Below are 23,554 nucleotides of genomic sequence, written 5' to 3'. Positions count from 1 at the left end.
TTCTTCTCTCATAATATGCATGCTCAAACCATTCAACTCGGTGTAGATCGCCCTTACTTCGGACAAGACGAACATGCATAGCAACTCACATGAAATTCAACAATGAGTTGATGGCGTTCCCCGAGTAAACATGGTTATCGCACAACAAGCAACTTAATAAGAGATAAAGTGCATAATTACATATTCAATACCACAATAGTTTTTAAGCTATTTGTCCCATGAGCTATATATTGCAAAGGTGAATGATGGAATTTTAAAGGTAGCACTCAAGCAATTTACTTTGGAATGGCGGGAAAATACCATGTAGTATAGGTAGGTATGGTGGACACAAATGGCATAGTGGTTGGCTCAAGTATTTTGGATGCATGAGAAGTATTCCCTCTCGATACAAGGTTTAGGCTAGCAAGGCTATTTGAAACAAACACAAGGATGAACCGGTGCAGCAAAACTCACATAAAAGACATATTGTAAACATTATAAGACTCTACACCGTCTTCCTTGTTGTTCAAACTCAATACTAGAAATTATCTAGACCTCAGAGAAACCAAATATGCAAACCAAATTTTAGCATGCTCTATGTATTTCTTCATTAATGGGTGCAAAGCATATGATGCAAGAGCTTAAACATGAGCACAACAATTGCCAAGTATCACATTACCCAAGACATTTATAGCAATTACTACATGTATCATTTTCCAATTCCAACCATATAACAATTTAACGAAGGAGAAACTTCGCCATGAATACTATGAGTAGAAACCAAGGACATATTTGTCCATATGCTACAGCGGAGTGTGTATCTCTCCCATAAAGTGAATGCTAGGATCCATTTTATTCAAACAAAACAAAAACAAAAACAAACCGACGCTCCAAGAAAAAGCACATAAGATGTGGCCGAATAAAAATATAGTTTCGGGGGAGGAACCTGATAATTTGTCGATGAAGAAGGGGATGCCTTGGGCATCCCCAAGCTTAGACAGCTTGAGTCTTCTTGATATATGCAGGGGTGAACCACCGGGTGCATCCCCAAGCTTAGAGCTTTCACTCTCCTTGATCATGTTGCATCATACTCCTCTCTTGATCCTTGAAAACTTCCTCCACACCAAACTCGAAACAACTCATTAGAGGGTTAGTGCACAATATAAATTGACATATTCAGAGGTGACACAATCATTCTTAACACTTCTGGACATTGCATAATGCTACTGGACATTAGTGGATCAAAGAAATTCATCCAACATAGCGAAAGAGGCAATGCGAAATAAAAGGCAGAATCTGTCAAAACAGAACAGTTCGTATTGACGAATTTTAAAATGGCACCAGACTTGCTCAAACGAAAATGCTCAAATTGAATGAAAGTTGCGTACATATCTGAGGATCACTCACGTAAATTGGCATAATTTTCTGAGTTACCTACAGAGAATTAGACCCAGATTCGTGACAACAAAGAAATCTGGAGACTGCGCAGTAATCCAAATCTAGTACTTACTTTTCTATCAACGGCTTAACTTGGCACAACAAAACTCAAAACTAAGATAAGGAGAGGTTGCTACAGTAGTAAACAACTTCCAAGACACAAAATAAAAACAAAGTACTGTAGGTAAAAACATGGGTTGTCTCCCATAAGCGCTTTTCTTTAACGCCTTTCGGCTAGGCGCAGAAAGTGTGTATCAAGTAACATCGAGAGATGAAGCATCAACATCATAATTTGTTCTAATAATAGAATCATAAGGTACCTTTATTCTCTTTCTAGGGAAGTGTTCCATACCTTTCTTGAGAGGAAATTGATATTTTATATTACCTTCCCTCATATCAATAATAGCACCAACGAGTTCGAAGAAAAGGTCTTCCCAATATAATTGGACAAGATGCATTGCATTCAATATCCAAGACAACAAAATCAACGGGAACAAGATTATTTTTAACGGTAATGCGAACATTATCAACTTTACCCAAAGGTTTCTTTGTAGAATGATCGGCAAGATTAACATCCAAATAACAATTTTTCGGCGGTGGCAAGTCAAGCATATTATAAATTTTCTTAGGCATAACGAAATACTTGCACCAAGATCACATAAAGCATTACAATCAAAATCTTTAACCTTCATCTTAATGATGGGCTCCCAACCATCTTCTAGCTTTTTAGGAATAGAGGCTTCGCGCTCTAGTTTCTCTTCTCTAGCTTTTATGAGAGCATTTGTAATATGATGCGTGAAAGCCAAATTTATAGCACTAGCATTAGGACTTTTAGCAAGTTTTTGCAAGAACTTTATAACTTCAGAGATGTGGCAATCATCAAAATTCAAACCATTATAATCTAAAGCAATGGGATCATCATCCCCAATGTTGGAAAAAATTTCAGCAGCTTTATCACTGAGCGGTTTCAGCGGTTTTAGCGGTTTCGAGTGGTTTTCGCGCTTTGCATTAGAAGTGGAAACATTGCTAACACCAATTCTTTTATTAGTATGAGTAGGAGGTGCAGCAACATATGTAGCATTAGCATTACTAGTGGTGGTAATAGTCCAAACTTTAGCTATATTCTTCTCTTTAGCTAGTTTTTCATTTTCTTCTCTATCCCACCTAGCACGCGGTTCAGCCATTAATCTTATATTCTCATTAATTCTAACTTGAATGGCATTTGCTGTAGTAGTAATTTTATCATCTAAATCCTCGGGTTTAGCAGCCATTTTATTAATTAAAGAAGATTGTGATGCGAGACATGTATGAGATTCGGGTTTCAGCACTAGCAAGTTTAGTTTGCAATCCCGAGATTTCCCTATTCAGATTTTCAAGTTGATTTCCTATATTCTTCAACAAGGTAGATTGCTCATTCATAATTTTAGTAAACTATTTATTTTGCTCATATTGTGATTGCATAAAACTCTTGGTGGATCTTTCAATTTCTAACATCTTTTCTTCATTAGGTGAAGCATATCTACCATAAGAATTACCATTAGCAGAGTATGGCCTAGAATCATTGTGATTGTTATTTTTAATGAAATTCACATCAACATATTCTTTTTGAGCAACTAATGACGCTAAAGGAACATTATTAGAATTAACATTAGGCCTACCAGTTCACAAGCATAGACATAATAGCATCAATCTTATCATTCAAGGAAAAGGATTCTTCAACGGAATTTACCTTCTTACCTTGTGGAGCTCTTTCCGTGTGCCATTCAGAGTAATTAACCATCATATTATCAAGAAGCTTTGTTGCTTCACCAAGAGTGATGGACATAAAGGTACCTCCAGCAGCTGAATCCAATAAATTCCGCGAAGAAAAATTTAGTCCTGCATAGAAGGTTTGGATGATCATCCAAGTAGTCGGTCCATGGGTTGGGCAATTTTTAACCAGAGATTTCATTCTTTCCCAAGCTTGAGCAACATGTTCGGTATCTAATTGTTTAAAATTCATTATGCTACTCCTCAAAGATATAATTTTAGCAGGGGGATAATATCTACCGATAAAAGCATCCTTGCATTTAGTCCATGAATCAATACTATTCTTAGGCGGAGATAGCGACCAATCTTTAGCTCTTCCTCTTAATGAGAAAGGGAACAATTTTAGTTTAATAATATCACCATCTACATCTTTATATTTTTGCATTTCGCATAGTTCAACAAAATTATTAAGATGGGCAACGGCATCATCGGAACTAATTCCGGAAAATTGATCTTTCATAACAAGATTCGGTAAAGCGAGGTTTAATTTCAAAGAATTCTGCTGTAGTAGCAGGTGGAGCAATAGGTGTGCATAAGAAATCATTATTATTTGTGCTAGTGAAGTCACACAACTTAGTATTTTCAGGGGTAGCCATTTTAGCAATAGTAAATAAAGCAAACTAGATAAAGTAAATGCAAGTAAACTAATTTTTTTGTGTTTTTGATATAGCAAACAAGATAGCAAATAAAGTAAAACTAGCAACTAATTTTTTTGTATTTTGATTTAGTGCAGCAAACAAAGTAGTAAATAAAATAAAGCAAGACAAAAACAAAGTAAAGAGATTGAGAAGTGGAGACTCCCCTTGCGGCGTGTCTTGATCTCCCCGGCAACGGCGCCCGGAAAATATGCTTGATGGCGTGTATTTCACACGTTCGTTGGGCAACCCCAAGAGGAAGGTATGATGAGCACGGCGGCAAGTTTTCCCTCGAGAAAGAAACCAAGGTTTATCGAACCGAGGAGGAGCCAAGAAGCACGTTGAAGGTTGATGGCGGCGGGATGTAGTGCGGCGCAACACCGGAGATTCGGCGCCAACGTGGAACTCGCACAACACAACCAAAGTACTTTGCCCCAACGAAACGGTGAGGTTGTCAATCTCACCGACTTGCTGTAACAAAGGATTAACCGTATTGTGTGGAAAATGATTGTTTGCGGAGAAAACGGTAAAAACAAGTATTGCGGTAGATTGTATTTCGATAAAGAGAATTGGACCGGGGTCCACGGTTCACTAGAGGTGTCTCTCCCATAAGACGAACGGCATGTTGGGTGAACAAATTACAGTTGGGCAATTGACAAATAAAGAGAGCATGACAATGCACATACATATCATGATGAGTATAGTGAGATTTAATTGGGCATTACGACAAAGTACATAGACAGCCATCCAACTGCATCTATGCCTAAAAAGCCCACCTTCAGGTTATCATCCGAACCCCCTCCAGTATTAAGTTGCTAAACAACAGACAATTGCATTAAGTATGGTGCGTAATGTAATCAACAACTACATCCTTAGACATAGCATCAATGTTTTATCCCTAGTGGCAACAGCACAACACAACCTTAGAACTTTACATCGCTTGTCCCAGGTGTCAATGCAGGCATGAACCCACTATCGAGCATAAGTACTCCCTCTTGGAGTTAAAAGTAAAAACTTGGCCAGAGCCTCTACTAGTAACGGAGAGCATGCAAGATCATAAACAACACATAAGCATAACTTTGATAATCAACATAACAAGTATTCTCTATTCATCGGATCCCAACAAACGCAACATATAGAATTACATATAGATGATCTTGATCATGATAGGCAGCTCACAAGATCCGACAATGATAGCACAATGGGGAGAAGACAACCATCTAGCTACTGCTATGGACCCATAGTCCAGGGGTAGACTACTCACTCATCACTCCGGAGGCGACCATGGCGGTGTAGAGTCCTCCGGGAGATGATTCCCCTCTCACGGCGAGGGTGCGGAGAGCGATCTCCGAGGATCCCCGAGATGGGATCGGCGGTGACGGCGTCTCCGGAAGGTTTTCCGTATCGTGGCTCTCGGTGCTGGAAGTTTCGTCACGGAGGCTTTAAGTAGGCGGAAGGGCAAGTCGAGAGGCGGCACGGGGGCCCACACCATAGGCGGCGCGGCCGGGGGTGGGGCCGCGCCGCCCTAGGGTTTGGCCACCCCGTGGCCCCTCTTCGTCTCGTCTTCGGACTTACGGAAGCTTCGTGAGAAAATAGGCCTCCGGGCTTTTATTTCGTCCAATTCCGAGAATATTTCTTTACTAGGATTTCTGAAACCAAAAACAGCAGAAAACGACAAGCGGCACTTCGGCATCTTGTTAATAGGTTAGTTCCAGAAAATGCACGAATATGACATAAAGTGTGCATAAAACATGTAGATAACATCAATAATGTGGCATGGAACACAAGAAATTATCGATACGTTGGAGACGTATCAGTGTCGCCAAAAGCTACTTTGGCGGCAGCATCAAAAGGAAGAAAGAAAAAGAAAAAAAAGGGGGAAAGACAGGGTGGTCTACTGGACCTCCGGTTTGGATGAGCTTGGAGCTGGAGTTGGCTTGCACCCAAGATAAGCGAGAACCTTCTTCGAGTTCGGTTTCGCAGCCTTGATCAGCGATTGCCACTTCTTGGTTTCCATCTCCTGCGTGTCGCCAACCCTAGTCCAGTCGATATCTTGTTGGCTATCGGCAACCAGGGCAATAGTGCCTTCCACGCCAACCTTCAAACCTTCTTGACGAAGTTTGAGCCCAAGATTTTCGGGAGTATTGAAGCACTTGGCGAGAGCAAGAAATGGCGCGGGTTGTTCTTTCTTCGGGAAGAAGAAAGGGTACAACTGCGATAGTCCCGCCTCAGCTTCAGCAAGACCATCGCGTGCCTCGTCTCCATGAATCTCAAGGAGAGAAAGCGCGTCAAGAAGGGGATCGTTCTCAGGATCCCTAAGTTCATATTCTTGACCCATTTTTCCTGCTAAGGCAAAAATTTATTGATAAGTAAGCAAGAAAAGAGAAGTAAGTTCAAGGAAGTCAAAATAGTTTGGGCACTTACTGGCAAAGCGACGGCTTTGCGACGCCAGGCGCTTGATAATTGCCTCTTCGCGAGCAGATTGTTCGGTTATATGCTCACTTAAAGAGGTTTCCGCCTCATGAAGCCTTTTTCGAAGGTCCTCGACGGCGGCGACATCAGTTTCAGCTTTCTTGTGAGCTGCCTCGCTTTGCTCTAACTTGACAGCAAGAGCGTCAGCGCGTTTGAGGGTTTCGGCAAGAGTTTATGGAAAAGTAAATAACGGATTGGGTAAATATCGCGACAAAACAGTAAAGGAGTAAAAACAGCAGAGGCAAGAAAAAATAGTACTTTCAAGTTTATTTGCATGATCACGGTACCCGACGAATTGGGTACCGAGGCGAATAAATTCCTTCATCACATGCTGAAGAGAAGATTAAAAAAAAAGAATATTCAATATAGGAAGGAAAAGTTCGACAGGACTTACGCAAGAAACAAAGGGGAGTCTACAAATGTTGAAATGTTCGGAAAAATAATAGAGAAAGACTTACATCATCCATTGATGGAGTCGTGGAACTACTAGCCAGCAGGAGAGGTTCCTTGGGTGCTTCTACCCTAGCTCTCTTTGGCGAAGAGGCTCGGGGCTGGCAATCGGAGTGGAATGCTCTTCATCTCGTTGAGGAGGCGAAGTTTCATCCCCATGAGCTTCAGAAACAACTAAAGTACGAGACGTACTCGTTCGAGCAGTCGCGTCAATAGGTTGAATCTCATCGTCATCATCACTACAAAAGGCGACAAGACAGTAAGAACATATAGTCGAAACAATCAATGGCAAACAAAAACAGCGACAAGAACTTACGAGCTGATAAGAGCATCGTTGTAAGGGTCGAAAGTTGTCCTTTTTTCAGTAGGAGCAACTTCTTCGGCAGGAGGTGTGCCGGTCTTGGAAGGGCCGGAGTCGACAGTTTCCTCCCTTTTTCTCTTGTTTTTGGGAGAAATAGCTGGGGGAGGAGACTGTGCTGATCCGGTAGCCTCGGAGTCAACTTCTTTTTTAGAGGATACCGCAGATTTTCGAGAACCTGCGGCTTCACTTTCAGGGCGAGAAGTACCCTGGTTGTCGTCGGTGACAACGGCCCGTTCTTCGACTTCTCCACCTTCAGGAAGGGGAGTAAGAGAAACAAGATCTGGATGGTTCTACAAAAAAGAAGAATGTCGACAAAAAAGTTATGCAAAAGATGTCAACAAAAATAAGTACTCGAGAAAAATAGTTCATACGAGAATTACCTCAGGGAGCGCGTTGGTGGCGCTATACGGTTTTACGCGACAAGACGAAGGGACAGGATCTTTCTTGTTGAGGGAGGAGATTTTTCGGACAAGTTTTTCTAAATCCTTGACCGACAAATCCACCGACAAGCGATCCACATCTTTTTCGCCAGCATACTTCCAGAGGGGTTTTTTGCGAGCTTGCAGAGGCTGCACTCTAATCCTAAGGAAATACGCCGTGATTTGGATACCCGATAGTTCTTGTCCTCGGGTATTTTGGAGTTGGTGGATGCGTGTCATCAATGCTTCTGTCGCCGCTTTTTCTTCGTCGGTAGCCTCTGCATCCCAGGAACGACGACGACAGAATTTTTCGGTACCATCAAAAGGAGGGATGTTGTCTTCAACAGAGCCATGATTCTCCTCATGGATGTACAACCACTTTTTGCGCCACCCTTGTACTTGAGTCGGGAATTTGACGTCAAAGTATTCGACGTCGTGGCGGACGCAGATGACAACGCCGCCAATGTTGTAGGAAACATTGGGAGAGCCATTACGGCGACAGAAGAAAATGCGTTTCCATAGAGCCCAGTTAGGCTGGACTCCAAGGTAAGCTTCGCAAAGCGTGATGAAAATTGAGATATGGATGATGGAGTTGGGAGTAATATGATGCAGTTGCAGTCCATACATAAATAGCAACCCCCGTAAGAAATTGTGGATGGGGGCGGAAAGACCACGGATGAGGTGGTCGACGAAACTGACCCGATACTCCATTGGAGGGGTTGGGTAGCTTTCTTCGCTGGGGAAGCGGAGCGCGCCTTCCTTCTTGCTGATTCCCAGTTTCTTCAGAAGATTGATGTCCTGAGGGGAGATTTTGGATCTTTCCCACTCCATGTTCCCCAGATCTTCGGTCGCCATCTTGGATTCGGGAGTGTTGTGTCTGGTGAGCCTGCGCGGTGGCATCAAAAATGGCGCAGGAGTACAGTGCGAGTGTGGTGGAGTTCCAAGAACTATGGGGCGCAAGGAAGAATTTTGCAGAGGAGAAGCAGAGGTGCGGCGCGAGCGAAAGGACTAGAGGAGGAAGACGATGCCTTTATATAGAGGTGCGGTGAATCGACGCGCCGTTGGATTGAGAGATTGTGGGACAGATGATGTACATGTGGACAAGGGGTAAAAATTAATTTCATATAGACGAGAAAGCACAGAAGCTACAGTACGTGCGCCAGGGAAAGCGGAGGACGTGTGTCCCCCACTTGCACGACGTGTCAATACGATGCGCAATTTGGGCCCGCAAGACAGTGAGAGCAAAGTTCTCGCATTTTTTCTGATAAAGTGATCGTGGCTATCGTCAGCAATGATGTCACCTTGGCAAGAGGATACCTCGGCTACGACGGTCCGTAAAAATGGTGACAATGAGAAGATTCTTGGTTATTTCGAGAGCCTTTGATCAAATACAAGTTTTTGCCCAAATGCTCGGGGGCTACTTTGGAAAAAAGGGAAAAAAATAATAAGAGTATGGAAAATAGAAATGGCGAGAGCATATGATCAAATGCAAGCATTTGTCCATAGCCTCGGGGGCTACTCCCATCGGGAGCGCTGTTCGCGCACCCGATAGATTTGAAAAAATATGTGACAGGTAAAAAATATAGCGACATAAGGCGTGGAGCCTACACACAAGCACAAGTTCTTGACTGTAGCCTCGGGGCTACTCCCATCGGGAACGCTGTTCGCGTGCCCGATGAAATTAAAAAGAAGAAGAGAGAAGAAAAAAGAGAAGAGAGACAGAAAGAAGAAGTGCGTATATTTCGAGTTATACAAATAACTCTACATATACTCCCATCGGGAACACAATATAAGTCATCCGTTGACTCAATAAAATGTGCTATTCCAACAGCCGAAAAAGCACTCGACAATATATATTCTCAGAACGCCAAAGTTGCGAACAATTTCTGAATGCCGCAAAACTTTGCGAAGGTAAGACCCCAGATCGATTCTGTGTGGCGTAGCGCCGTCTCTGACGTCGGTTTGCTACTTTTTTCCGTATCAACAGATACGAAGAAAAATACTAACGGACGCGTTAGGTACCCGATAAATATGACTGAGACTCGACAGAATGGTAAGACCTTAAGCGGCACCTGTCGAAGTTTACACCAGTATCCCGAGATCATGTCCAGGGACGTGATCTTGAAGTAGGTTTTTGCGGATTGCCACTAGAGCAGTTAACTAGTACATGATCCGTCAGATGAACTAGCCCCAACTACCATTATCCCTGTACAATATAGAAATTCGTATGCAAAGATATGTGGTAAAGTTCAAAGTTATCGAATAAATATAAAGGTGGAGATTTTCCCTGACTCTACGATTCAAAAAAAATATCGGGGGCTACTGACATAGGCATCCCCAATGGGCTTGCCGATGAAGGTACCCGGGGTTTACTGAAGGCTCACGACCCGAAGGATAAGAAGATTCAGAAGCCCAAGATACTATTAAGGAAAGCTAGAATTGTAATAGGAAGCATTATTTGTAATCTTGCGGGACGGTTTAGAAACCCTCCCGGATTCTGTAAATTTGTGTATCACGAATCCCTCGGCTCCACCTCCTATATAAGGGGGGTCGAGGGACAAAGAGAGGATCGAATCATTGTTTTCACAAACCCTAGCTTTTACATCGTCGAGTACTTTTCGGCTGAAACCTTCGAGATCTACTTGCCCTCTACATCCAACGAAACCCTAGTCTACTACTTGTAAGCATTGACAAGTTAATACCTTGTCAGCACGCAAAGAGGATCAGTAACACACACATAAGAGGCATGCTTGTCGATGGAGAACAAGTTAAATTGCCGCATGGATACATAAGGAAGCAAAACCTTCAAAGGGACAATTATTAGAAACACATATAATGTGACAATGTTGGAAGTTATTATATTTACCAATTTGCGTGAAGAGATTTGGTGGGAGGCAAAACGGTCAGATAAAACATGTAAGACGAAACCTTTGACCGGAGGAACAGAACCACTTCGTTCTTTTAATATAGTATATAGATATATATAGATATAGATATAGATAGATAGATATAGATAGATAGAGATATAGAAGTAAAGAGATATAGAAGACAAAATGGAGCCCAAAAAATCCTAAAACACCCCAGCAATAAGAAAAGAGGCTCACCTCGACAAAAAAAAGCCCGAGTCCTCTCATGGGCCTAAATAATGACTCGTAAAGGCCCATCGAATCTGGCCCTACCGCGTCACCAGCTCCGCGGCCCGCCGGCCCGGTTGCACCGAGTAACAAAAGGGCAGAGCCCCGCACCCTCAGGCCCTCCTCTCCCAAAACCTCGAAGACGAACCCTAGCCGCCGCCGTCCCAGGAGCTCCGAGTCCCCAAGAGGTGGCGGCGCTGAGCTCTTCTCCCCGCACCCATCTCCCCTCTCTTCTTCCGCCCGCTAATCCTCGGATCTCCTCTTCCTGTTTCAGATCTACCTGAGCTCGGTTCGGTTCGTCCTTCGGAGCGCGAGAACATGGCGTAAGTCCCCATCGAAACCTCTAGGATTTGTTCTAGCCGTATGGTCCGGCTACGGCGCCATGTGTTTTCTCCTGCGGCGAATCGTTAGGGCTTGGGGCGTGTGGTAGGCTCTGGATCGAGGCGTATGGTTGTTAGTGCTAGTTGTTGCCGTGTTTTGGAGGAATGTTCGCTACTGTGTTGGAGAAACGTTGTGTTTGACGTATCAAGTGATGCATGCTCTTGTTTGGTTTATTTTGTCAACTTGCCTAAGTACTTCAGGTTGATTTGGTTGGTCTTTAGGTTAGTTTACCGGAAAAATTTTGTGAATCGCATGGGCCTGCTATGCGAAGTCACTGATGAAGAGCAGTGTTTTTTGTTCATGCATACTTCCTTTAGCTTGATTGGCGTGCAGCATATTTCACAGTATATAGACATTTTTTTCTGAGCATGTCACCCAATAAATTTATGTTCGTTGAAATAGTACTGTGCAAAAGCTTTCATTTGAAGTGGTGTCTCCTGATTGCAGTATAAACTGTATCATAGCCTTTTGTATAAACTGTGTCATAGCCTCGTGAAACATAACTGGATAGTGGATGCAATAAGAACTGCTTTTTTCCTGTGATGGTTATATTATGTGTTCCTGAGCAGAAACGTTTCAGGTAGGTACCATAGGGTGGTTTTATTATGCATTGCTGAGTAGCAACCTTTAAGGTAGGTATCACAAGGTGGTCATTTGGTCCATCATGTGTTACTGAGTAATATACCACGTACAATAGGTATCATCAGGTGTTCATTTGGTCATTATGTGGCACATTTCTGTGAGTACAGCATGACATGTGTATGTAGTGTAGAAGTATTACTGCGGATAAATGTTCTTATTGTAAAAATAATCTGTGGTAACAATGTGGTCATTATCTGATGCATGTGGTGGTTTGTTTTTCTGCTGATTGATTATTTTCGGTATGTTGATCAGTGAGGAGAATGCCCAAGTTGAGGTGGCTGCTCCGGTTGCAGCTCCAACTCCAGTTCTTGGAGAGCCCATGGACCTGATGACTGCTCTGCAGCTTGTGATGAAGAAGTCAAGCGCTCATGATGGCCTTGTCAAGGGTCTCCGTGAAGTTGCCAAGGCAATTGAGAAGCATGCTGCCCAGATCTGTGTGCTGGCTGAGGACTGCGATCAGCCTGACTACGTCAAGCTGGTCAAGGCACTCTGTGCTGAGCACAACGTTCATTTGGTCACTGTTCCTAGTGCCAAAACTCTTGGCGAGTGGGCTGGGGTTAGTACATACTATTTACACTTGTCCCAAAGTTTAGCCTCTTATTCATCTGCATAAATTGGGTTTGATTACATGGACATAATAGTAATGATCATGCTTATGCCTGTACATCTGCTAGCTGTTGTCAACTTCTTCTGTGGCTTAGCTTGTAGGTTGAATTTTAGCATGTTGCTTGATGATTCTCAATCTGTAAGCAAACCTTCTATGAAAGTTGGATCTCCTTGATTCTCACAAACTTGCATGCGCTATATTTGATGCAGCTTTGCAAGATTGACTCTGAGGGTAAGGCAAGAAAGGTGGTGGGCTGCTCATGTGTCGTTGTGAAGGTAACGATTTGATTCTGTTGTAGTGCAAAGAAGGTATTGCAAAGAAGTATCTAGTTCCAATCTAACTATTGTCTCTTTTCCCCTCTAACCAGGACTACGGTGAAGAATCAGAGGGTCTCAACATAGTGCAGGAGTACGTCAAGTCGCACTAGGGACAGCCTTCCAGTGTCTGGATGTTTTGAGATGCTATTAGCCTTATCTAAAATTGTGCTCAGTTCCGAAACTTGTTAGTTTATGAACAATTACCATGTGCGGTTTATCAACCTGAGAGTTCTGTTTGTGATGCTGTGCTGGGACATGATGGACTAAGTTGATGGAGATGCAAATCTATATAATTGCTTTTTGTCGGTGCTATCTAGACATAATATTTTTTCTGTTTGTGCTGCTGATTTTACATGAGCTGTTGTGTTTGGGACCTTATGCAAATCTGATGAATGATAGATGCAAATCGTTGGCTGGTGTCCTTTACTTGGGGGTGTGCTTTATGGACATGAACCTGGCAAGATGCTGGTGCTTGTGGGCGGCACCTATTCCTTGTTGTCGTTTGTTCAAGTGAATTCTTCTTTTTGAGAAACTATTTTAGTGACATACTGTATGCAACGAGTGATTTCACGTGTGCACCTGGTATGGATCAATGTACACTTTTAAAACCTGCCTGGAAACATAGTATCAATTGTTGAACGGACAACACAGTACATTTGTGAGGTAGTAGCTGTGCTTGCCAGAGTAGTATCATGATTATTGGATAACCAAACATTAGGCATATATATATGCTCACATCAGGCAGTGAAAAAGAATCATATGCTCACGGGCAACGCTTATATATATGCCCAATTGATCGAGAATGGCAGGTACCGACAGGAAGAAAATATGGTCCAAAACTTTCAGGTTACTGTTCTTCACCAGTCCTTCCTCTAATAATCTAATCGTCCTTCCTGTTTCAGATCTACCTGAGCTTGGTTCGGCCTTCGGAGCCTGAGACATGGCAAAGTTTCCACTGAAACCTTTAGGTCATGTAACCGCATGATCTGGCAGCAGCATCATGTGTTCTCTGGGAACACTATAAGGTGATGCAAACGCATGTGGTAACTAGTTTTGTCTGTTAACCGAGCCTTTTCTTTATGCTGATCAGGGAAGAGTCCATGGACTTGTTGATGGCTGCTCTGCAGCTTGTGATGAAGAAGTCAGGTGCTCATGATGGTCTTGCCAAGGGGTTCCGTGAAGCTGCAAAGGAAATTGAGAAGCATGATGCCCAGATATGTGTGGTTGCTGAGGATTGCGACCAGCCTGATTTCGTGAAATTTGTCAAGGCACTCTGTGCTGATCACAATGTTCACTTGATCACTGTTCCTAGTGCCAAACCCCTTGGCGAGTGGGTTGGGGTTAGTACACAATAATTGCACTTACACCAGAATTTAGCCTCTTATTCATCTGCATACACATGAGCTTGGTTACATATATGCAGGACTTTTTCCTATTAATAACCATGGCAGTATATGTCTGCACATCTTCTGCTTTATTCTAAAGAACTTCGGTGTGCTATATTTGACACAGCTCTGCAAGACAGACTCTGAGGGCAAGGCAAGGAAGGTGGTGGCCTGCTCATGTGTCGTTGTGAAGGTAAGGAATCGACTCCATTGTAGTGCTCACAAGAAACTGGTTTCCAGTGTAGTGCAAAGCAGAATCTAGTCCCAGTATATCTAACTTTTGCCTCTTTATTCCTGTAACGAACCAGGACTACGGCGAAGAATCCGAGGGTCTTGACATAGTGCAGGATTACATCAAGTCGCACTAGGGATAGCCCTTCCAGTATCCGGATGTTTCAAGATGCTATTTAACCTTATCTAAAACCGTGTTCAGTCCTGGAACTTGATAGGTTATGAACAATTACCATGTGATGTTCTGTCAACCGATAGTTTCGTTTGTAGTATTGTGTTGGGATATGATGTCTTAAATTGACGGAGATGCAAATCTGTATAATCACCATTTGCCGTTGATATATAAACATAATCTATATTTTTTCCTGTTTGTGATCAACAGTTTACATGAGCTATTGTGTTTGGGCTGTTACACGAGTCTGTTTAATCGAGTTGTTATGCACTTATGCTGATGTCCGGCGTTCCTATGCTGTTGCTGTGTGTTTACATGGGTTATATATATATATACTTACGTCTGTACGCAAAAACAAATTGCTGATGTCTCGAGTTTATATATGCTCTATCCTGGGCTGTGACTTGACCAACCTGTACCTGCACCGAGTGTCCATGGCCTGGAGGTACTTTGCAGATACGAACCAGATCACAGGCAAGTGCAACGATGGAGACATCATCACGAGCAAGCACCCTGAGTCATCGATGGTTCTTGTGCGGCGTGCCTTCGCCTTGTTCGTCCCGTGTGAGTCAAATCCGTGACATGAAGGAGCATACCGTGTTGTTTCGCGCTCAACGTGTACACCAGCCGGTATGGGATCAATACGAACTTGCACATATGTGATCATCTGGAAAAATAATACGGAGTATCAAAATGAGAGGACAGTTGATTCCTGCGTAACTGTATTGGAAAATGGCTGTATTGCCAGAAACAAAACCGGGAGCACGTATTTATGTTGCCGGGCTGCCAGAGCAAAGTATCATGATTATTGGATAAAAGTGCACAACAGGCATATGGTCACTTCAGCTACTGAAACAGAACCATGCTCACTGGCAGCGCTTATATGTCCCACTGAGAATAGCTAGCACCGATGTTCCAGCTCAACTCAACAACCGAGGGGAGCAAGAAATGGAAATACAGGAGCGCTAGTTTTTCAGGTGACTGCTGTCTGTCTGTCACGAGTTCTTCGCGAGATGGTTGTTTCGCAGACATAGTTGTATTCGGTTAATCCGTGAGCACACCAGTTCTACAGTAGAAAGCTGGTCCATAAGCCCCCAAAGCTTAGAATAAGCATCCGCACAGGTCATCAATTTGGTCCCTGTAAGTTCAAGGATAGAAATGGTAAGCAAAATCGTTCTCATGGCAGTATGGCAGAGACCATGTGTATAAGAAAATTCATTCTAGTCTCAACGTATACTGCAGGGATCAGGGGGGTTCAAATAACAATGTCCAAGCACAAGCGGTGTACAAGCTAACACAATACTAGTACTCCTTCCGTCCGTCAAAGGATGTCTCAACTTTGTCTAAATTTGGATGTATCACGTCACATGTACATACATCCAAATTTAGACAAAGTTGAGACATTCTTTGTTGGACGGAGGGAGTATACAGTAAAGATCCAGGTACAATGGATTGATTACTAACAACATAAAACAACAAGAATAATATCTACAGAAATGAGTGGTTTAAATGTAGAGGAGAGCAGCAGATTGTACCCAATTAGTAACTAACAAGGAGGGAAGTGTTTCAAGGGGCTGATTTACCTTCTCTATGAACACCATTCTCTTGCATTTTGGAACATGCGCAACCAAGGGCTGGGTCCACCCTTCTCAACCTGCCACTCCTTGGGGTACCATGGATACTGCCACATCATAAAGGAACGCTCGGGGTGTGGCATCAGAGCAAGATGCCTTCCATTCGGGGAGCAAAGAGCCGCAATACCAAGAGGAGAACCGTTGGGGTTGAAGGGATACACCTCTGTGACGTTATTAGCATCATCACAGTATCGCAGAGGGGCCAGATTAGAGTTAACGACGTCAGATAAGACATTTTCATCTGGGAAGAAAGCTTTCCCTTCACCATGAGCACTCCAGATGCCCAAACTAGAGCCTTCCATACCTTTCAGCATTATGGAAGGAGAGTCCCCAATCGTCACACTGATAAACCGACACTCGAAACGGCCAGACTCATTGTGAGTGAACCTTGGCTGGGACATGTCTCCCCCTGCACCGAGGGAGCCTCCAATGTCTGGTCCTGGAACCCAACCAAGAAGAGCCATGAGCTGACACCCATTGCACACTCCAAGGCTGAACGTGTCGGGCCTATTGTAGAAGTCCTGAAACTGCTGTATAAGGGGCTGGTTGAACCTGATGGACGCAGCCCAACCTTTTGCTGAGTCTAGAACGTCTGCGTAGCTAAAATCACCAACAAATGCAATCCCACAGAATTCCGCTGGAGAAGCCTTTTGATTCAAGAGATCCGACATCGTGACGTCCCATGGTTCAAAACCAGCAGAATGGAATGCAGCAGACATTTCCCTGTCACTGTTGCTTCCTTCTTCACGAATGATGGCGACCTTTGGTTTCGAGGATGAAGTCAAGAGTTTCTTGTCTGTAAATTTGGGAGTGAAAGACAAATGCCATGAAGGTGATGTTCGACTCTTTAAGCCTTCTTTCTCAAGCTTGACACAAGACTTCAATCGCTGTAGCTCCTCAAGCTGGAAACTTGTTTCCTCCCACAAATCTCTGAGGTCTGACGTTTTTTCCTTCAAGCGCATTTCACCATCAACAAGCAGCTCTATTTCTGGTGCTGCAGTTACTTCTCCAATCACATTAGCAGAAACCCCTGCCACTTGAAGCTTTTGATTTACGGCATCAAGGTCTGCTCTGTTCACTTCAATAACAAGACCAAGCTCCTCGGCGAAGAGTGATTGAAGAAGGTCATTATCTTTTAATTCTATTTTGAGACTAACACCACAGTTGCCAGCAAATGCCATCTGAAGAATTGTAACAATAAGCCCACCATCACTAATGTCATGACCGGCAGAAATCAGATGTTCACTGAGCAACTCTTGAACAACCTCAAAAACTTTCTTCAAGTAAGGGACATCTTCTATATCTGGGCAATCATTTCCAATTTGGTCAAACGCTTGTGCAAGAGCAGAACCACCGAGTCTTCGTTTCCCTTTAGCCAGGTCAATGTGCACAGAACTCCATTCTTCCCAAGCTTTAAATCTGGAGTAACCGTCAGGGTTATATCAGGACATGTCACATAAGCACTGATGACGAGGTTTCCAGGAGCCTTGACAAGCTCGCCATCACATTGAGCTGCCATAGAAAGACTGTCTTTTCCTCCATCGATTGCAATACCAAGTTCAATCATGCAGTCAGCCATTGCAACAGCAGAATCATACATATCAGCTCCCTCTCCATCAAGCTTTGCAGCATACATCCAATTGCCACTTGCCTTGACATCAGCGAGAGATGTAACCTTGGCCCAAACCAGATTGGTCAATGCCTCCCCAACAGCAAGCCTTGCCATGGCCTCATGTTAGATTCTGTATATATTAGGATATACGTGTGTTGTAATCCTACCTGTACTTGTATTGTACCCCTATATAATGCAAAGGCCACCCCACGTTGGAGGTGTGCCACAAACCCTAAAACTGTTGTTTGATATGGTATCAGACGACAATCGATCTACAACCTAAAAACATGTCTTCCGCTCCGCCTTCCGCCGCCGTCGCCTCCAGCGACGCTGCTGCCACGGCCGCCGACGTCGTCGCCTCCGACACGATCGCCGCCTTGGCATCTGTCCCTGCTGCCGTGCTGCCGGCCCCTGTTCATCTGGACCATGCGTTCGTCCCGCCGTTCCTCGCGCACCTTCTCAATGGTGGGACGGCGCCCTATACCGCGGTGGCTTCCCTCGGCCCCCTGCAGTCCCGATCTGCCGGGGCTCTCTTCGCCGGGCCCGTCTCCTCACTGTACGCGGGTGCGTCCTCGACGTCCTCGCCCGTGGCGGCTCGGCCTCCGCCTCCGTTGCCATCAGCAGCTGCCCCGCACTCTCAGGTGCCTGCGCCGCTGCCACCTCCGGCTGTCGCACCTTCGCTGGTGCCCACACAGCCGCCTCCGTCTGCTGCCCATCCGATGATGCGCGCGGTCGTTCCTGCCCCCGCTGCCCCCATCTACTCCGCAGCGGGCCCTGCTGATTCCGCCCCTCCTCCGGCCGCCTATGCCGGCTACGGTGGCTACCCGGGCTTCCCTCTTTATGGAGCTCCATATGGACCTCCGCCGACAGCGCTGCCCTCGTATGGCGCGTTCCATGGACACGGTGCCTATGCGACAGCGCCACACTATGGTGCCTCTCCGTCGCCCTATGGTGTCCCGCCGTCTGGGGCCCCGCACACGTACGGCGCTTCATCGCTGTACCCTGCCGCTGCGGTGCCATCTCCTTCGGCGCTGGATGTCGAAGCTGCTCTGGCCGCGATCCCGTCGCCGCCGTTTATCTTCTCGCATCTTCTCCCGGTCAAGCTTAAGCCGGATAACTATCTGTATTGGCGTGCTCAGGTGCTCCCACTTCTTCGCAGCCATTACCTCGAAGGGTTCGTCGCTGGCACATTGCCGTGTCCGCCCTCGCACCATCCGATGTACCGTGCGTGGATTGCTCAAGACCAAGCCATTCTCTCGGCGATACAGTCCTCCCTTGGTGAGGGTGTTGCTGGGCTGGTACTCTTTGCTGCAACGTCACATGAGGTGTGGGACATCTTGGAGTCGAGCTTCTCGTCTCAATCGACGGCTCAGTCCATGGCTATCCGCACGAAGCTTAGCGAAACTCGCAAGGAGAATGGGACTATGACCGCTTTCTACAACAAGGTCAAGAAGCTGGCTGACACCCTTGCTTCCATTGGTGAACCTCTCCGCGACTCCGAGTTCACCGCCTACATTCTTGCTGGCCTCGACGGTGACTATGACTCCCTTGCCGAGGTTCTTAAGGAACGCACGGTTCCTATTCGCCCTCAGGACCTCTACAACCGCCTCCTCTCAACGGAGCAGCGGCTCAATGCGCGCCGCCCCGACGTCTCCTCCGACACATCCGTCAATGCCGCGTATCGCGGCAAAGGAGGTGGCCGTGGTCCTCCTACTGCACCCTCGCCTGGCGGGTCGACCAAGCCCGGCGCCTCACCTGTCCAGCCACAGGCCGCGCGTCCGGGCTCCTCGGTGGTCGTTGTCGATGGCCGGCCTCGCGCTTGCTGTGCTGCATGTGGTGCAGCTCAGCCGTGCCAGCTCTGCGGCCTGCTCAATCATGTTGCCTCCCGCTGTCATCGTCGCTTCAAGACTGACTTCCTCGGTCTTGGTAACAATGGCAAAGGCAATGATCGCCAGGTCCACATGGCGCACCAGGGTCACACGCCATCCTACCCTGTCGACTCTTCCTCGGTACATGGATACTGGTGCTACGGATCACGTGACGAATGAGCTGGATAAGCTTGCGGTTCAGCAACCGTACCATGGGCATGACAAGGTTCACACCGCTAATGGGGCAGGTATGCACATCTCACATATTGGTCAGGCATCACTTCTCACAAACACCTCTAGAAAATTACATCTCAGAAATATTCTTCGTGTTCCCACTGTTGCACGTAACTTACTCTCTGTTCCTAAACTTACCCAGGATAATAACGTGTTTTGTGAGTTTCACCCGTTTTCTCTCTTTGTTAAGGACCGTGCTACGAGGGACGTTCTTCTTAGAGGTCGCTACCGCCATGGCCTATATGCTCTTGATGAACCATCTGCTGCTCCTGCTCCTGCTGCCGCGTCTCGAGTCTTCAGTGGTGTCCGTGTGTCTCCATCACAGTGGCACGCTCGCCTCGGTCATCCAGCCTCACCCATTGTTCGCCATGTCCTCCACCGCCATGAGTTACCATCAGAGTCTAGTAATAAAGATGTTGCCATCTGTGATGCCTGTCAGCAAGGCAAGAGTCATCAATTGCCTTTTTCTGTTTCCACTCATATAGTTAAAACTCCTCTTGAGCTTGTGTTTTCAGATGTATGGGGTCCTGCCCAAATGTCTGTTAGTGGTCATGAATATTATGTCAGTTTTATTGATGCTTACAGTCGCTTTACATGGATTTATCTTCTTAAGCGCAAATCTGATGTGTTTGATGTATTCTTAAAGTTTCAAGCCCATGTTGAGCGTCTTCTTAATCACAAAATCATTCATGTTCAGTCAGATTGGGGGGGTGAGTACCGCAATCTTAGCACTTTTTTTGAGAAACTTGGTATAGCTCATCGTGTGTCTTGTCCACATACACATCAGCAAAATGGTTCAGCTGAAAGAAAGCATCGACATATTGTCGAAACTGGGTTAACCTTGCTAGCTCATGCTTCTGTCCCGTTTCGTTTCTGGAGTGATGCCTTTACCACAGCCTGTTTTCTAATTAATAGGCTTCCATCACGCCTCCTTCACATGAAAGCTCCTCTTGAACTCTTGCTTGGTCAGATTCCGGATTACACCTTCCTTAAAGTGTTTGGGTGTGCCTGTTGGCCGCATCTCCGCCCCTATAATAACCGCAAGCTCGAGTTTCGTTCCAAAAAATGTGTATTCCTTGGGTATAGTTCAGTTCATAAAGGGTATGAGTGCCTTCATGTACCGTCTAATCGTGTGTATATCTCACGTGATGTTGTCTTTGATGAGCATGTTTTCCCGTTTTCTACTCTACCACCCACCACCACTATTTCCACACCGCCAGTACACACATTACCCATGTTGCCTGATCAATTTGTAGATGCTGCACATTCGCCTTCTTTGTTGTCTCACCATGGTGCAGGTATTGGGAGATGCGCACGGCTGCAGCTATTGGATGAAGCTGCACCTGCTCCTGCCTCCTCTGCTGGCGTTGACGTCGATCAGCCGGCTTGCATGCCCCATGCAGCATGCCCGCCCTCGGCTCCTGTGCCGACCGCCAGCGCTGCACCTCAGCTGCTGCCCACGGCGCCTGTGCCGAGTCTCACCGCTACGGCCCAGCCGCCTACCTCCTCCGCCCCTGCGCCTCCCACACCGCCCGCCGGGCCATCTCCGCCTGGCAGCCCACCGCCAACAGCGTCGCCTGTGCGGTTTTCTACGCCCAGCTCGCCTGGGTCGATGTCCCCGGGTCGGGCGTCCCCTGCTGCCTCGACGCCATCGCCTCCCCCTGCACTGTCTCCTCGACAGCAGGGTTCGTCGGCGTCTTCGTCGACTTCTGCTTCTTCTGCTGCTCCTGCACCATCACCGACTACCTCGTCACCTGCTCCTCCGCCTCCTGTGCTGCGTCCTCATACGCGCAGCAAAAGTGGGGTGGTTCGTCCCAAGAAACGCACTGATGGCACTGTTGCGTGGCTTGCGACATGTATGGTACAGGCTCAGGAGGATCCTACTGCTGAACCTAGGCATTTTAAGGCTGCTATGAGTATTCCTCACTGGCGCACTGCTATGGAACAAGAATATCAGGCTCTTCTCAAGAATGAGACATGGCGTTTGGTCCCTCCAAAAACCGGTGTCAATATCATTGATTCCAAGTGGGTGTTCAAGGTTAAGAAACATGCTGACGGTTCTATTGAGAGGTACAAGGCTAGGCTGGTGGCCAAAGGTTTTAAACAACGCTATGGTCTTGATTATGAGGATACCTTCAGTCCGGTGGTCAAGCCCACCACTATTCGTCTTCTGCTCTCTATTGCTGTTACTCGAGGCTGGTCTCTTCGTCAGCTTGATGTTCAGAATGCTTTTCTGCATGGAGTTCTTGAAGAAGAGGTATACATGCGTCAGCCACCTGGTTTTGTTGATCCTGCTCATCCGCAACATTTGTGTCGTCTTGTTAAGGCGCTTTATGGTCTGAAGCAAGCTCCGCGTGCTTGGCATGCACGTCTTGGCACAGCTCTTCGGGCTCTTGGCTTTGTTCCCTCCACAGCTGACACCTCATTATTCCTTCTTCAGCGTCCGACGGTTACTATGTATCTGCTGGTTTACGTTGATGATATCATTCTCGGTCAGCTCTTTGGCAACTGCTGCGGATCGTCTAGTCTCGGCTTTGAGTGGTGACTTTGCTATTAAAGACCTTGGCCGTCTGCATTATTTTCTTGGTTTAGAGGTCTCTCACTCTGCTTCTGGTTTGACTCTCACTCAGCAGAAGTACTCTATGGATCTTCTACGCCGGTCTGGTATGCTTGAGTGCAAGTCTGCTACTACGCCTATGTCCTCTACTGACAGACTGTCTGCTCTCGATGGTGCTCTCCTTTCTGCTGATGATGCTACCGAGTACCGCAGTATTGTTGGAGGTTTGCAGTACTTGACTATCACCCGTCCTGATGTCTCTTATGTCGTCAACCGTGTCCGTCGCTTTCTTCATGCTCCTCGGGATTCGCACTTTATCGCTGTTAAACGCATATTGCGTTATGTTCGGTTCCATCGCCTCCTATGGCTTGCTTCGCAGCCGGCGCCTTCTCGGAGTGCTCTCCGCATTCTCTCGATGCCGACCGGGCTGGTAGTCCAGAGGACAGAGCGATCCACGGGGGACATGCGGTGTTCTTTGGTCCAAACTTGATCGCTCGGAGTGCTCGGAAACAAGCGACGTTGTCCCGCAAGTAGCACCGAAGCCGAGTACAAAGCAGCTTGCAAATGCCACAGCTGAGATTATTTGGATACGACCTTTGCTTCGAGAGTTGAGAATCTCTCAAAGGCAGCCGCCGATCCTTTGGTGTGATAACATCGGTGCTACATATCTGTCTTCAAATCCAGTATTTCATGCCCGAACGAAACACATCGAGGTTGATTTCCACTTTGTTAGAGAGCGTGTTGCTCAGAAACTGCTTCTTATCAAGTTTATCCCTTCAAAGGATCAACTTGCTGACATCTTCACGAAGCCACTGCCATTACCTCAGTTCGAAGGCTGTAGGCGCAATCTCAACTTACTGAACTCTTCAGAGATTGGTTGAGATTGAGGGAGGGTGTTAGATTCTGTATATATTAGGATATACGTGTGTTGTAATCCTACCTGTACTTGTATTGTACCCCTATATAATGCAAAGGCCACCCCACGTTGGAGGTGTGCCACAAACCCTAAAACTGTTGTTTGATACCTCAGGATTAAGCAAACCCTTAAGTGGTTGTTCTCCAATGGCGCAAGCGCCACCTGTCAGATCTTTGTATGTCTGTGCAATTACAGCGACATCAGCAAGTGGAAGTTGGAGAGGGCCAATTGTCTGCTGTTGTGCAACAAGACCCGTCACGCACCTGTCAACCTTTGTGGTCAAGAAACGCTTTGAACATACG

The 23,554-nt window shown here is 45.9% G+C and overlaps 3 protein-coding genes across 3 annotated transcripts; 2 read left to right on the top strand and 1 right to left on the bottom strand.

The window, feature by feature from the left end:
* Positions 1-10,819: 10,819 nt before the first annotated feature.
* Positions 10,820-12,968, top strand: LOC124698346 (40S ribosomal protein S12-like). The gene is made up of 5 exons (XM_047230832.1): positions 10,820-10,884; positions 10,971-11,019; positions 11,972-12,275; positions 12,536-12,601; positions 12,694-12,968. The coding sequence occupies exons 2-5, from the start codon at positions 11,015-11,017 to the stop codon at positions 12,751-12,753; spliced, it is 435 nt and encodes a 144-aa protein (XP_047086788.1). The 5' UTR covers positions 10,820-10,884; positions 10,971-11,014; the 3' UTR covers positions 12,754-12,968.
* A 656-nt stretch (positions 12,969-13,624) lies between these two features.
* Positions 13,625-14,396, top strand: LOC124695610 (40S ribosomal protein S12-like). The gene is made up of 4 exons (XM_047228436.1): positions 13,625-13,668; positions 13,734-13,983; positions 14,156-14,221; positions 14,337-14,396. Exons 1-4 carry the CDS (start codon positions 13,625-13,627, stop codon positions 14,394-14,396), a joined length of 420 nt encoding a protein of 139 aa, XP_047084392.1.
* A 1,005-nt stretch (positions 14,397-15,401) lies between these two features.
* Positions 15,402-23,550, bottom strand: LOC124695609 (probable phosphoribosylformylglycinamidine synthase, chloroplastic/mitochondrial; the record flags this gene model as incomplete). The annotated part of the gene is given in 4 exon segments (XM_047228435.1): positions 15,402-15,569; positions 16,015-17,455; positions 17,458-17,794; positions 23,362-23,550. Coding segments are annotated over 3 exon segments (1,962 nt in total), but the record flags the coding sequence as incomplete, so codon positions are not given.
* Between the last annotated feature and the right edge of the window lie 4 nt (positions 23,551-23,554).

Source organism: Lolium rigidum, chromosome 3, assembly GCF_022539505.1.
Source record: "Lolium rigidum isolate FL_2022 chromosome 3, APGP_CSIRO_Lrig_0.1, whole genome shotgun sequence".
Classification (NCBI taxonomy): domain Eukaryota; kingdom Viridiplantae; phylum Streptophyta; class Magnoliopsida; order Poales; family Poaceae; genus Lolium; species Lolium rigidum.
This window is presented reverse-complemented; position numbering and strand designations above follow the sequence as displayed.